This window comes from Thermobia domestica, chromosome 14, assembly GCF_964235325.1.
Source record: "Thermobia domestica chromosome 14, izTheDome1.hap1.1, whole genome shotgun sequence".
Lineage (NCBI taxonomy): Eukaryota > Metazoa > Arthropoda > Insecta > Zygentoma > Lepismatidae > Thermobia > Thermobia domestica.
In genome coordinates this window covers 174,007,945-174,023,714 of record NC_137467.1, presented here as the reverse complement: position 1 = coordinate 174,023,714, position 15,770 = coordinate 174,007,945, and the positions used below count along the sequence as shown (strand labels likewise).

At 36.5% G+C, this 15,770-nt stretch overlaps 1 protein-coding gene across 3 annotated transcripts in view; it reads right to left on the bottom strand.

The window, feature by feature from the left end:
* Positions 1-2,628: 2,628 nt before the first annotated feature.
* Positions 2,629-15,770, bottom strand: part of LOC145670484 (nucleosome assembly protein 1-like 1) — a gene marked incomplete at its 3' end in the record, with an annotated part of 63,571 nt that continues 50,429 nt past the window's right edge. For all 3 annotated transcript variants that reach the window (XM_081739205.1, XM_081739204.1, XM_081739203.1), the window contains 4 exon segments: positions 2,629-2,776; positions 6,668-6,805; positions 9,455-9,611; positions 13,818-13,969. In XM_081739205.1, coding sequence (XP_081595331.1) covers positions 2,629-2,776; positions 6,668-6,805; positions 9,455-9,611; positions 13,818-13,969 — 595 coding nt within the window.

Genomic DNA, 15,770 nt, shown 5'->3' with positions numbered 1-15,770 from the left:
AATGGCGGAAGCTTCATAACGAGGAACTACATAGTTTATACGGTTTACCCAACATTGTTAGGGTCGTCAAGTCTAGGAGGCTTAGGTGGGCAGGTCATGTAGCTAGAATGGAAGAGTAGAAACGCTTTCAAAGTCTTGACTGGTAGACCCATAGGAAAACGACCATTAGGAAGACCTAGGCGCAGATGGGAGGATAATATTAAGATGGATCTCGCAGAGATAGGAATACAAAGTAGAAACTGGATCCAATTAGCTAAGGATAGAAGTCAGTGGAGAGCTTTTGTTAACGCGGCACTGAACCTCCGGGTTCCATAGGCCATAGAGTGAGTTAGTTATATCATATTAACCATAGGTATTATCGTCCTGCTAATGTCATTATGAAGAGCTTAATGAAGATGTATTTTAGTATCAGTCACATCAATAAGTGATCAAGTTCCGGCACAGCATCGAGTTTCAGGTTTACAGTAAAATTAATTTTTCTCCCACATACTAATGATAGGAGGAAACAACAGATTTTTTACTTTATACACCAAATCCCCTATAGGTGCCAATTCTAACGCAAGGAGTGAAAAAGTGACTGACTGGACCCGGGACATCCGGCATATCTTGTCGATGCCTTAACCACTGCGCCACCCAGTCCGCTTATCAGAACATCCACTTACTCTCAAAGTCATTGCTCTTATCTCGGTTTTTTTTCTCCTTTCATTATATGGAATCACCTCCGTCATAAGTGTTCGGTATATGGAGAGACTGTTCTGGGAAGTGAACTGGAGCACGATACGCCGCAAGTCCCTGGTTCAAATCCTGATCCAATCAGGCAATTTTTCATTCTTTACGTTTTAATTTTTCTCCATTTTCTCGAAAACTACGCATGAGGTATCAGTTTCCTCAGCTCAATATGACCTATAGATTGATGTGTCTCATATTTGGATTTTTTTTTAAGTTTTTAAATATAGTCGCTTATAAAAGTCCACACACACCTATGTTTTTAAAAAAATATAAAAATATAATTTACAACATATAAATCTTTCTTAGAATATAGAAGTATGCATACTCAATTTTTATTTATTTTTTTCTAAATACTTATTGGCTTAACATTTCGAAAGTGCAAGGCCACCTGCATATTCTATCCTTTGTCGACGAGTAAAACGAACTACCACCACCTCATAAATGCTGCCTACAAAACATTCCAAGAGCTTTCGGTTTAACGTCCCATGATTATGCCCTTTAGGCTAAAGGAGACGAGTAAGGCGACTGAATGATGGAACGAGAAAGTGGGAGGATACGGAAATATCTCGAGAAAACCCACGGATACGATATTGTTAACCATAAGCTTACCTCGCCAGGGATCAAACCAGGGACCTCTTGCGCCAGAGGTAAGCGCTCTACCATGGAGCCACCGTGCTCCCAACAGATAATTATGGAGAAAACATTTACTTCTCTCGGATGAAAATCTGTTGCTGCCTTCTTTCTCGAACATTTTTTTCTATTAATTCAACATACCTTTGGAAATATATTATAGAAAGCATTGTGGCAAATGCGAAAACAAAGCAGCTACGGCAAATAAGAAAACACGATTACCAGAATCAACTACTTTTAGAGCTGTTACTATTTTCTTGATTTAACAGTGATTGCATCACTGTTATACAAGTATTAACTCAGTCGTCGCTTTTCGAATTATAAATTTTCCAGTTTTAAATCTTCGAAATACACATACATACAAATTTTGTACATTACATGCAATTAAAACCTATATCCATACACGGATGGCAAAACATAATGTGTATATTTTTTTACAGCCAAGCAAATTACAACTTTGTGAATTAAATTATATGTGAATAACAAGATCTAATGTGTCACTTTTTGCCATTTCCTGATTTTTCGCTCACGTAGTTATCACATTGAGATTACACGCTGGAAAAAAGTCGACAATGGCTTAATTAAAAAAAAAAAATAATTTGATAAAATATTCCTACCAAATAGATAGGTAGGACAAAGAGAAATTAGTTTTGAGAGGTAAAAATCTGTATTTAGAATTACCTTACTTTTCCAGGTCTTCAGCTTTCCATGAAATTCCCTGACTTTTCGGGTTTTCCAAGTCGAACCTTTATATACGGCTATATAGTTTTCATCTGTACACAAAATGTTTTAAATTTATTTATACATATTTCTGAGCATTACCAGCATGTATGAAGGATGATATTCCTTGGCGAGCACTCTTTCCGGGGAAGGTGGAAGGAAGCGGCCTGGGACTTGTACGTTATCAACCCAGCATTTGCCTGGTGTAAGAGAAACCCAGTAAAAACCTCATGCAGGATGGCTGGTCTGAAAGTTGTTATATCTTGTCGACCAAGTGTCCCCACCGAGAATTGAACCCGGACCCGCTCGCACCAAAGGCGACGGCGTTGGCGACTACGCTTCGCGGAGCCACTGTTTGAAATTTAATTCACGAAGTTGTAATTTGCTTACCTGTACAAATATATGTATGTTTTGCTATTTTCGTATAAAAGATTGTAACCTTAAGCAAAACTAGATACATCAAAATTTTCTGCAGTATATTTAAAGGTATTTTCGAACGAAAATTATTTTGCAATGGTTTCCTAATTCGTATTCCTGCTAAATACTTACCGTACGGAGGACTGAAGAAGTTGAAAAAAGAATCATTCTGAATGGTCTTCGTTACAGTTCTAACAGAGCCACGAGACTTGTGCTTCTGCTTTTTCTTTATTGTTTTTACAGTTACGTTCTTTCCTTTCTTCCAGTCAACTGCACAACCCTGTAAATGGAGAACAAATTCTTTGCATTATGATTAGAACAGACATAAGCATTATACAAACCATTGACAATGAACACACGACTATACACCAGGATGTATGCAAAATCATGAACATGGGTTCAAGCACCCTTCAATGTAAGGAGCCGGAGCCTATGAGCTCTCATTGCGAAAGGCCATCTATAGTGAACCGTGCGCAATCATTAAAAACTGTGAAATGCTTTGTACAAAGCATAGATTTCTAGCGTATCAATCAATCACTATCTTGGTGAGCCTGAAGGGGCGTACAATCGGGCACAAGGTCTTTGTATCAGCATAAGACGCTGAAATCTTAGCATCAGAGTGCATCACGTCTGGGACAATAAGCGAACTTCACTATGAGTGAAAATATGAAGAAATGGAGAAAGGAAAGTTGTTCGAAACACCATATTTACGAGAATCTGAGACGCCTTCAAATGTAAGACGCACTCCCAATTTTTGAAGAAAGAAAAAAAAAACCTCGAATGTAAGATGCATCCTTGGCGAAAATAATAATCAAAAAACCTATACTGCACTGATTTTAAAGAATGAAAATAAGATGGGAAAACAAATAATGTTATGAAAAAATAAAGAAACATTGAACTTACTGCTGGAATTTACGGTATATTCATGTGCATCTGCTGGTACTTTTTTTCGTAATGTAATTACGGTACAACACTTGCTCACTTCAGATTTATAACAGTCCATTATTGGTATCATATTATTATATTATACCAATCATCTGTTGTAAATTCACAATGATTCATTCCTCATTTGCCCCTGCAGGGGTCATAGTGGTCTGGTCTCTTGTAAATAGTTGAAAAATGACCAAAAGCACACGAAAAAGTGACCAAAATCTCATCTTGCCCCTTTTTCCCTTTGTCAATTTCTCCATCATCCTCTCTTTGTTGTTTTGCTTCATCTTTTCTTGTTTATGAGCTTCCTTTCTTAGGTTTTCTAAGTATGCTTTGTAGGTACGGTAAGCAGACTTAGCAGATGTAAAAAGCTTCTAAGTAAGTGGAACCAGTTCTGGCCTATTTCCAAATTTCTTCATCCCAGACATTATATTTAACTTAGCACTGAGAGTTCTCAAAGCCATGAAATATTCGAATTCATCACCTTGAACCACACAAACACAACATTGAGCAGAGCGTTAACTATTACGAGAGAAAACTAAAAGACTATTATAATAGACGAAAGAATACACACAGAAGGGTTCTCAACCCAACCTTGAGAGCTTAAGCATCCACCAACCATCCACTGTGCTTTAGAAAGAATAAAAGCTGATGTTCGAGTAAAGCTGACTGTTTCACATATGACAGCAAGTACTGAAGCTTTCAGAAGAGTAATGAGAAACAAGTTTCCGCCTTTTTCCATTCATTTTTATATTTTTCTTAGAAAACTGCCAATGCAAAACATATATCTCAAGAAAAAGTCACAACCTTCCAAAAAAGTAACTTTTAGTGACCAACTTGAAAAAAGTAACTTAGTTATTAAAAAAACAAAAAAAGGGACTCGCTATGAGCCCTGCACTGGTTTGCGAGCTAATTTAAAGGGTTTTTCGCGATTTTGGACAGCCCTAGCTCTGAAAATATGCACTTTTCGCCGCAGGTCCATATGAACTTTTTCTCTTATTTAGATGTGAGGAACCACCTCATTTTGTCGGTATAGTTCATTAACACACACACACACACACACATATATATTATATATATATATATATATATATATATATATATATAGAATTATGGAAATTGTTTAGTTTATTACAATATACTAGAACTTATATAAAAAAATACTAAAAGCAGTTCGGCAACAGCCAGCACGCGAGCCATCTCACATTTTTCTTCTTTTAGACTGCGTCGGTTAACCGGGGCTCGGATAATTGTGGGTTTACTCTACTTATCAATCTACAATAGTAGAATTTTCCAATTACACATTAGTCGTTTAGAATCCACACTGGTAAGGCACTCTGTTGCGCCAGTTCAACAGGCTGTTCTCTTGGGCCCTTATTATAGCAACAATAGAGCACTGTTGCGAAACTCATTCGAGTGTTCTAGGTTTCAAAGTTTCTTACAAGAATGGACACTGCTGGGTGTCCAACATTATTTTATGGCTCCACTAATACATTTTTACAATTACTACAAATACAAATTTCCAGACATCATAATCAGCGTTCTCTCAGTTAGTGGAAATAATTGGCACTATGGATCTACGAGCACTAATTTTGCCAGTTCCTATCTTTATTTTACATTTTTCAGCCACGATTGCTTAAAAAAAAAAAAAAAAAAAAAAAAAAAAAAAAAAAAAAAAAAAAAAAAACGAACCACAACAGAGGGGCATGAATCTAATGCAGTGGGAGGGTGCACAGACCATCATGCAAGATCAACTATCATGTATAGCCCTTCCCCACCATACTACCTCACCTCCACGACAGCTGCATTATAGGATTGTGCCACAGCTCCAGTTGATGTAGAAGAAGTTTCACAATTGAAAAAAAAAAAAAAAAAAAAAATCAAACGTTTTCGATGAATTTATGGATTTTGTGGACTGGAACAAAGATCGAAGGCTCCAATTTATATGAGTCAACAAGTAAATCTTAGAATAGGGGAAGAAATGACAGGACAGTGCAATTGGAAAAAGACAGGGAAGTTTTCTCTCGCCGACGTTACTTAATGTCTATTTAGAAGAGATAATAAAAAAAGTACCTACGCAATGAAGATTATGTTTCTGTAGAAGCTAGAATGATCAAGTGTATATGGTTTGCATATATGGTCATTCTGAATCTGGAAAGAAAATCAGTAAGATGTTAGAAAACTCGAGGAAGGACTGAAGAATATGGGACGAAAACAGATTAGAAAGACAAGAGCCATGGTGATTGGAACGAAGCGGTCTATCACATAGAAATAAGAGAAATTAAACAACTATTTGCAATTCCTGGATACTATTATTAATGATGATATGAAGTACCAACATGAAATAAAAGCATAGGAATGGCGAAAGGAGCATTTATAAGGAAGAAACATTTTGTGGGGCCTTTAATAAAAAAGCTTAGAAAAAGACTCATAAAATGCATCATATGGTTTTATGTTACGCTGTATCACCGTATATGGGACAGACACAAGCAGTAGGCAAAAGCGATTAAAGACTCAAAGCTTTCGAAATGTGGGTATAGGAAAAAAAAAAAAAAAAAAAAAAAAGAGGAAAAGAAACAGCTGCTCATGAAACCCAAACTTATCTTGAAGGACGTGCTACAGAGTATGGTAACAGGAAAGAGACGAAGGGGGCGAAGAAGGCTACAGCTGATGGATATGAAAACACAAAAATCATCCGTAAGAACGGAGAGATTACCTGAAAATAGTGAAGAATGGAAGCTTTTCATCTGCGGCAAATGACCTGCCAATAATAGCAGAATACTTATAAGGATGGTTCGGCAGTATGTGAATTCCAGTACTAGCCTTTAAGGGTGATTGCCTCGAATATGCTCAAATCCATTGTACTAATAAAATTCGTTCTTAATATATAGCACACGCATGGTTCCACAATACGCTTACACGGCATTAATGTGTTTTATATTTATAGCTGGACGAAAAACTGTATTTAAAAAATCGAGCTTCAAATTCGATCTGGAACAACGATATCAGTAACAACCGACTCGATCCTTCGCCACGAACTAGACCGTTGCCTCAATGCTAGATTTCTAGAGTCATCTGATCCTGTGGCTTGAGTATAAAGACTAATATCCTAATATATATGACGGAACATTCATAAACTTTCACTTCAAGTGAACTTAATACATCTCAAACCACAATACAATTGCATGTTCCGTGGATTTTTATTTTCCAAACAGATCCAGTTCTTAGTGTATGAACTTACCTTGCATTTGTATATTTCAGGGCCTTCAAAGCTAAACGGATCTGATTCGTCAGGGACACATTTCATCTCGTATTCCTTGGTCAACACTGTGTTTGTGAAGTACTCGTTAGGCGAAAAATGGAATTCTAATTTGAAACCCTGGAAGAACAAAGATAGGGTCATAAATGAAATTAATCATAGTTTTATGTTACACTATTATGCATTGTGGGGAAAGGAGTGAACAGATTTAATGGAATTGACAAAAGAAAGAAAAAAAAATCGGTATTTGTAACCATTGAAACGTACAATGGCCATTAAAAACTATTTGAAGCATTTCATTCCACTTATTTATCCTTGTGTATAACCTTAAGTCCATGTCTCTTGTATTAGGTCGGAAGTTAGTTGATGGCATATATAGAAGCTAACTTGAGACAAGTGACCGTTCAGTGATGGTGAATGTATTATAATGAACTAGTTAGAATCAAGGATTAAGTTTCGAATTGAAATACACATAAAAGTCTTAACACCAGGGTCATATATGGAACATAATTCACCTCCGTTCCTACCTAAACAGGGTTCACACTAAAATTGTGATATTGATTTCCCTGAATTTCCATGACTAAGTTTCCTTTACCCGCAACATCAGAACCGCTATTGTTACATTCAGATTTTTTTTTCCCCGATCAGCCTTCACCATCCCTATAGCCGTCCAAAACTATTTTCTAATACAGTATAAGTTTATTTTCTTAATATAAATATTTATTATGAGTCAAATTTCCTGTATTAGGAATACAATAACACCACAGAACCAAACAGTAGCTATACACGTTATCTTAATATCTACGCATTATGAATACACTGAAACGTAAACATACATACCATAATTTAGCCAACCTATCTCGTTACCTATAACGAACAAACTTATTTTTTTTGTAGCATTCGATTTTTTATTTATTCAAAAATGCATTAAAAAACGGAAAATAAAATAACTTTTTACATCTCTTTCTATACGAGGGAAAAAACTTTTTTTTTCAAAATGAAATCTGAGTTTTACGTCCCACGGTTATGCCGGTTAGGCTAAAGGAGACGGTGATTATGAGAAATGAATGAAATGAAGAAAGTGGGAGGAAACGGGAGAACCCCGAGAAAACCCACGCACACGGTGTTTGTCCACCACAAAATTCACTTGGCGGGAGCAGGGTTTGAACCCGGGACCCCATGCACCAGAGGTGAACGCTCTACCAATGAGCCACCGCGGCCTTTTTTTTTTTTTTTTTTTTTTTTTTTCCTTCAAGTAGGTTATTTCAATTGTGTTTCGCTTCCTTGGAAGCCGTCTGACACAGATTTGAACGCGTCAACTTTACAAGTCCTGCCACATTTTCACCGTATTTTTTTTCCCATTATTGATTTGTTAAGCACGAGGATAAGTCAAAAATTATCCGCAACTTTGACGTAACTCTTTTTACATTGTTTATACTGACTTTTGGCCTCATTTATTTTATTGTTATGATGTTATGGTCATGCAATGAAAATTTGATCCTCATTCGTCCATTTGTCTTCCTTTTGATGTAGATAGATCACGGCCGCTCCATTAGAAGTTTGCACCAACAGAACGACCAGTAACCTGGTTTTTGTGGTTGGAAGGTGTATCAGGAGTTGGAAACCATCAAAGAGTTTAGGCACAATACGGGAAGTACCGCAACGGAATGCCTGCGAATGGACTGAAAAATATAAAAATACTCGCACAAGTGTTACGAACGAGGAAGAAGCCGGAGGACCATCTACGGCCACAAATGATAACATTGAGTGTGCACGTGACATGGCAGGGTGTCTACTAAAAAAACAAAATGAAATTTCGTGACATTTTCTTTCCCGAACCATAAAATTTAGTAACATTTTCAAGAGCAAATTTAGGTGTGAACTGAGCCGAATTTTCATGCATGCGATAGAAGCGTGCTTTGCTTACGATTCGGTAGCGTTTAAAGCCGATCATTTTTGGTGGTGAATTTTGACATTCCAGTCTATACAGATGAAAAAAATCGTGACCCAAAAGCTAAATTTCGTGACTTTTTCTTGATTTTCATGACCGTTTTCTGATTACGTGACCGATAGACACCCTGCATGGTTCTGTTGGACAAACGAGTGACTATTGATGAAATGGGACACCGTCTGGAAATTAGTCAGTTTCAAATACACCTTTTCACCCCGAAAACCGGATCACTGCTCTTTGATCCTCTTTGATGCAAACTTCTAATGGAATGGCCATGATCTTATCTGCAGTAAAAGGAAGACAAATGGAGAAATTAAGATCAATAACCACAACAGCATAACAAAATAAACAAAGACGAAGATCATTATGAACACTAAGAAGAATTGTCAAAATTGCGGATACTTTTGGACTTATCCTCGTATTTTAGTATAAACTCCTTGTAGGCAATATCGAGATATTTGCTAAATACGTGCGTTACTAATTTACATATTTTAGGCGTAACATATATTTATAAAACATAAAGTAACTTCTACCCGATCTGACTTATTGTTGTAAAACCATAATTCTCTAAATGTGAATTAGATTTTCTTGAAAAACTACAACAAATGATTCGACATCCATGTCGTGCACTATTGACCTCACAACTGCGGGAACAACAGTTCTGCCACTAGCCCCTATCCAAAATTATGATTAATTCGATGAATCGAAAAAAAATGACACATCAATAAATATAAAGCGACTAATATAAAATACTTAGAGATTTAACACCAATCTTCTTGCAAAGTACATCAACCAAATACAAATTACATAAAACTCACCATTGGATTGGACTCCGAAAATATAACTTTAATGTCCTGAAGATGTTTTAATATAGGTTCGTCATGTTCTTGCACCATTTCAGCTAACATAGCTACATTCTTGAAAATAGTCAACCAGAAGTTGGGAATGCCTTTTACATTCTCGTTCTTTTCATTCCTAGAGAAAGTAACATTTTTTATCAGCAAAATAGCAGCATCTTATATTTAAAAAAAGGGGAAAAAAACATATAAGCTAACAAAGAACAACTTTTCTGGTTGGTCTCAACATGAAATTAGTGCCCTATAGGGATTTACTTGCTCATGTTTTGTTTTCTAAAAGAATACATTCACATAGCATGTAAATCTTCTAATATGAAGAGTTTGAGTTTGTTTGTTTATATGTGTACTGTCTGGGAACCAGACGAGTGGACCGAGAGTTACCAAAATTTGGTCACGAGTAGCTTCAAACCGCTTAGGAAACTAATGTCAATCAAAGTGATATGACAAAATTCCAAGTCTGACCAAGTGCTACACGTAAATATGTCCATAAATTCAATTCAAATGTGTCCTCCGATTTTCCATGAGAAGACTGGCAACCTCGGTATAATTTTAATAATAGAGGAAAAAATAACCCCCCCCCAATCTCTTGTCGAAAGCAAAAAAAAAAAAATTAAAAAAAATTTCTATGTCCTATCCTCATTGTAGTATTATAAAATATTTTTGATATTACATACTTTCACATTAATAGCTATATTTTATATCCTTTCCGCTGCTTTAGTGGCTAACATGTGTTTGCAGGATCCCCTTTATTTGGCAAGCTGTAAAAAACATTTTTCCCCGACCACGAAGTTTCTCATTTACTACTGTATGTAGAGAAATTCTACGAAAATAATTTTATAGTATATCCTTTACCAAATAGAACGCAAAAAGAAGTGAACTCTGAGAAGTAAAAATCTGTACTTAAAATTCCTTGACTTCTCCAGGTTTATGAGATTGGTAGGAACTCAACTTTAGTCCCAGTTTCGATTCTCGGTGGAAAAACATTGAAATCAAAGCATTCTGGGTTCGAATTTCAATTTAAACTGTACGTCCATGTTTCATTGCCTTGGGGCTAAAAGGGATGCTAAATTCCATCCAATCAACCAAGATGCAAATGTGACCTTAACAGTACGTTTGAATGTTGGCACAGCCTCCAGATTACCACATACAGTACATTGCTGCGTAAAGGATATTAACTCCAAAATGGTTTAAACAGTTGGACGTTGGAAAACCTTCATAACACTTTATAGGGAATACCTGATGCATAATTTAAAACATTCTAAATTAACTTTTAAAACCGACTTTACAAAAAGCTAAATTTTTCAGTCTCATTTTTCCCAAACTATTACTACCATTTACAACTTTTGGAATTGCTATCTTTTACGCAGCAAACACAATTTCTGGATCTGATGCGCTTACTTTATTAGAGCGTTCCCATTTCAAGTGTGCCCTCGGAAAATATGTGAAACATACTTCGGCCCCATCCCCACCTACACTCTGACGGATGAAACTTTCCCTTTGCTTGGGGAAAAGAAGTGAATGACCTCAGCTCTGTTGCCAATTTGTCATTCAGTCGTTTGGTCTTGGCGAGTGAAGATCGGAGGCTACTTAGAATGGCTAACAAGACGAAGCCCGTGAAATAATTCAAATGTGGCAATTGTCTCCGTATCCAACTATTAAAGGATCTCGGTCACAGCAACTTCTCTCTCCGCTTTTGAGGGAAGTACGGGAAAAACAAATCGACAGCAACGCTACACTTGAAATAGAAAAGCTCTAATCATCTTTACTGATACATCAAACATGGATTAAATAAAAATCTCTTCTGGTGGTTAGGTATTTTGTACCAATGGAAAAAGTGAGAATAAACCTCCCATCTAACAGCAGAAATATGGTCACCCTACAATTCATTGGTGTGCTCAGTGCCTACTTTACAGCAGCGACTACATCCCAATAGGTGGGAGCATGAGTTTCTCGCACTATAGTAGTCGCGAGGACTCGTGATGCTTGACCTAATTTACCAATTTCACCACGCAACAGAACGCGAGGGTGTGTCCCGGTCATCAACCCCACCCCTGAAATTATGTCAGTGTCATCTCTCGTATTGTACGGAGAGCATCTCCTGAGGGTGCAGTGTTGTCGAACTGCTGCTACGTTTCGTTTTGTTGTTATTCTTATTATGATTTTAAATTTTTGCTATTGTTACCGTTTAATTCGAATAACTGTTAATGTTCGTTTTATGGTTTTTAAAGTGCTGTTTCTTTCGCTTGTTTGCCTTGTCCTCTAAGTTGGACAACGTTGTTGGTGCACTCCTATTGTTTCACTTTTTTTCAAGCGTGCGTTCGGAAGGTATCTCCACGAATCGTACCGAATTCTTCCGATTCATGACACGCCAGACAAAGCTGTTCTATGATTGGTGTAGAGCCTAGGCTTCACGAATCGTCGCAACCACTGTGAAAATTCGAAAATTTCGCGTTTCGGTTTTCATATTTTGCGTTTTGTCGCATTTTCCAAATAAAGTTTCGCATTTTGTAGCTCTTATCGAAAAGAATTCCCTGAATTTTTACAACTGTTTCTTTTATCCATAGATCGCTATAAAAATAAACCACTAATTACCTATAAACAAAATACACTGAATATTTCACTTGACATTGCCAATTTTACTTATGGAAAATTAGTATTTTTTTCAAAAAAAGAAAAAAAAATAAATAAATAAAATAAAATAAACTGAAGGAAAATCAGTTACTAAACTTACTATGAGTAGGAAAGTTTTGCTGTCTCCTGAAAACATATAGGCACAAGTTGCATTTAAACATTAAACAAAAGCATGCTACATGTTTCCACATTTTATTCCTTCATTGTTGTACGTTTGTCACTTATCACCAGTCCATACTTGAAAAAAATAAAAAACCTCTCGCAATTGGCACTCCTTGTTGGAAGTAACGCCTATGTAAATGCATTTATAACACATCTCAATCAATCATCGCTTCAGAACTCCCTATCCAGCTACAATGGTGATAACTAACGCGTCAACATATTCCCTATAGCCGTGTCCGAATCACCGTTCATGCCACGTTCTACCCATTCCGTCAGCAGAAAACTAGGATTTTTAAAGTAATGAAAACTTATCTTTAAAATTTCACATTATATCGCGCAACGAAAACCAATAAAAACACAGAATATCATAAAACGTCAATAAACTGAAAATTACGTAATTCTGACGCATTTCGTTTTATCGCGCATTGTGAAAAACTCGTGCCTCTACCAATAGGAATAGAAGTCTTGAGTTGTACTGGAACCCTTAATGGGTCTCTATAATCCCATTCCCTTCAATCTTATAAGCTCAACGTTATATCTAGACAAAGGTCGAAACAATCACTGTACTTATATGTAACTGTGATTTCTGAGAATAATTTTTTATTGTTCGTGAACAAGGCTCTGGGGAAGAGCCGAAAGCTAAGACGTCCAAAATATTTTCAAGAATCTCAATTACAAATAAGTAAAATAATTGTTAAAATTCCTCAGCGTATTAGCAGTATTTCAAGATCGCAACATTTTAACTTAGGTAGTTTCCCAATTAATCCTACCAAAGACAAAATCATATAGATTTATATTGTCTCAAAACTGGTTTCTCAAAGTTTCAAGAGGACTTAATTCTTTTGAACGTATGTACTCTTAACTTTTTTTTTCACGTAAGCCTCCACAGATAATTTTATTCTTGATCGTAGATGTTTTAATGACTGTCATCTTCATCAGTACAAATTCCTTCAGGAAACAACGCCTCTTTGAAGATTCCCTTTAACCTTGGTGTATTACATTCATCACATAAAACAAGTACAATACGACATTCTTTTATGATTAATGCAAAAAGATATATTTCGTGCTCTGTATGAAAATAAACCCATTACATAGTTTTTCAACATTGGAACCGAAGAAATTCTTGACAACGAAACTGAGTATTCATTATCTTGGAATCAATATTCTGGTAAACCTTGAGAATTTACAGCTATATAATGTAGGCAGTATTTTTCTTCTTCTTCTTCTGCGAGCTTCAACACATTCAGAGTGGAAGCAGCAAAAACGCTGGAAAAACGATACCTAGAACTGTTAAGGTTTTATTTCAATAGTAAAGAAAGAACTTACATAAAGAGAGGCCAATACTTCAGTTTTACTGTGTATACACAAAGAAATTCATCAGCAATGTATTCTTTGGGGGTTTCTACTGGTTATAAACCACCAATGAAAAGTCTACGGTCAAGAAAGGTGTTATCTGTGGATGTTTACATGACTAAGAAGCTTCGTTTAAACTAATTATGCATCCTATGAATCTAAGAAGTGATTTACGTACTCATTCTCTGGTTTCTTTTCAGTAGAATCTTCTTGTATTTTGGCTTTGTTCTTCATTTCTGCACTCAACTCCTCCTCTTTATCTTCGTCGTCTGAGGCCCATTCGCACTCTTCTTCGGTTGGTTCATACTCTCCGGACGTTATTAGTCGGCGCTGAAATTAACACAACTTCATACAATACTCTCACATAAGGTAACCAGACTTCGTTATTATACTATACTCTGTGAAGAAGTCATTGAAACACAGTAAGGGTCCCTTACACAACTGTTAAAGCCATATATTATGCCAAAAGTGTTAAATACAATACGTTTATAATCAAACTAGTGTAAAATGGGTACCCTTGGTTCCACAGAAACCTACATTAAGTATGCAAGAATTTCATTCTACAAGCTTTTAGATATTCCACAAATGAAACTGATGAGAAAATTATTTACAGCAATTAATTCACCTGGAAATGAAAACCGAATTCGATATTTACTCTCAATAAATGAAATGAAGTGGCTTGGAACAACATAAAAGATCGGAAAACAAGAGTAAAAGGGACTATAGGTAAGTCTCCTTACCCTTTGGCCGGGAATTTCTGAAAGGATGAGGAAAATACGCAATAACTTAGTATTAGATTTGTAGTCAAATCTGGGACCAGTTTTGAAAATCTTTTTCTGTTTACGAAAATGAAACACGTCATAAGAATGACCAGAAAGAATATCAAGACTAGGAATAGTGAATACATAAGGGATGCGAGACGTGAAGTGCCCCCATATCAGCACTGTCCAGACATCTTCAAATAACAGACCACGAAGTAGAAAGAATCGAAGTCTTACACTCCTGCTCAAACAACACTGATAGGAATGTGTTCCAATTTTTCTTCATTAGAACAAGATGATCTGAATTAAACTGAATAGCGAGAATCTGAATCATCGGTGGAACGGTGTACTAGTTATACCTAAAACTGAACATAAAGGAAGGGTACAGGGGAAAAGCACACTAAGCCACATTTCATAAATTTTTCAGAAAGGCGGTTTTAAAGCATGGACAAAGTTGGTTTTTCCTTATATGGGATTTCTTTAATCGTTTAGAAAATGGGATCAAGCTGTTACTTTCGCAGTGTTGTTATACTATTGGTAAGATAACATCTTTAGCTCTCTGAAGGGATAAATCTCAAAATCATGTAATTTGGACTTAGTGTACACCCTCCATTCCAAAAGAAACCGAACGTTTTAAAAAAACAAAAAAGCAATGTACATTTTGGAACAAATCATTTTTATCAATCAATGTATTCCCCTTCTGCATCGATATACACATTTGCACGCTCCAACAAGTTGTCAAACGACTTTTCCATGTCCTTTATTGGAATGGTCTTTAGGACGGCGGTCGTCGCCTTCTCAATGGCATCAATCGATGCGTGCCACTTTCCTTTCATCGCCAAATGCAGTTTCGGGAACAGATAGAAATCGCACGGAGCGAGATCTGGTGAATAGGGCGGATGATGCAACCGAATAATGTGATTTTTGACCAAAAATTCAGTTACAAGTCGCTAACGATGTGATGGTGCATTATCGTCCAAAAGAGTCCAACTGCCGATTTCGCGATATTCGGGCCGAATACGACGAATTCTCGCCAGCAAACGCTTCATGACACCCAAGTAAAACTCTCCAGTGACTGTCTGCCTGGCTGAACAAATTCTTTGTGGATAATTCCTTTTGAATCATAAAAACAAATCAGCATCACCTTAACTTTTGACTTCACCAAGCGACTTTTTTTTGGGTGTTCCTTCATCCAGCGCTCTCCATTCAGCACTGCCGCTTTGTTTCGGGCTCATATTCAAAACACCACGTCTCGTCACCAGTTACAATCGATTTCAAGAAGTTTCGATCCTGCCGAGCACTTTTAACGATGTCTTTGCAATGCGCAATTCGATCAACTTTTTGGTCTTCGGTGAGTTTGTGTGGTACAA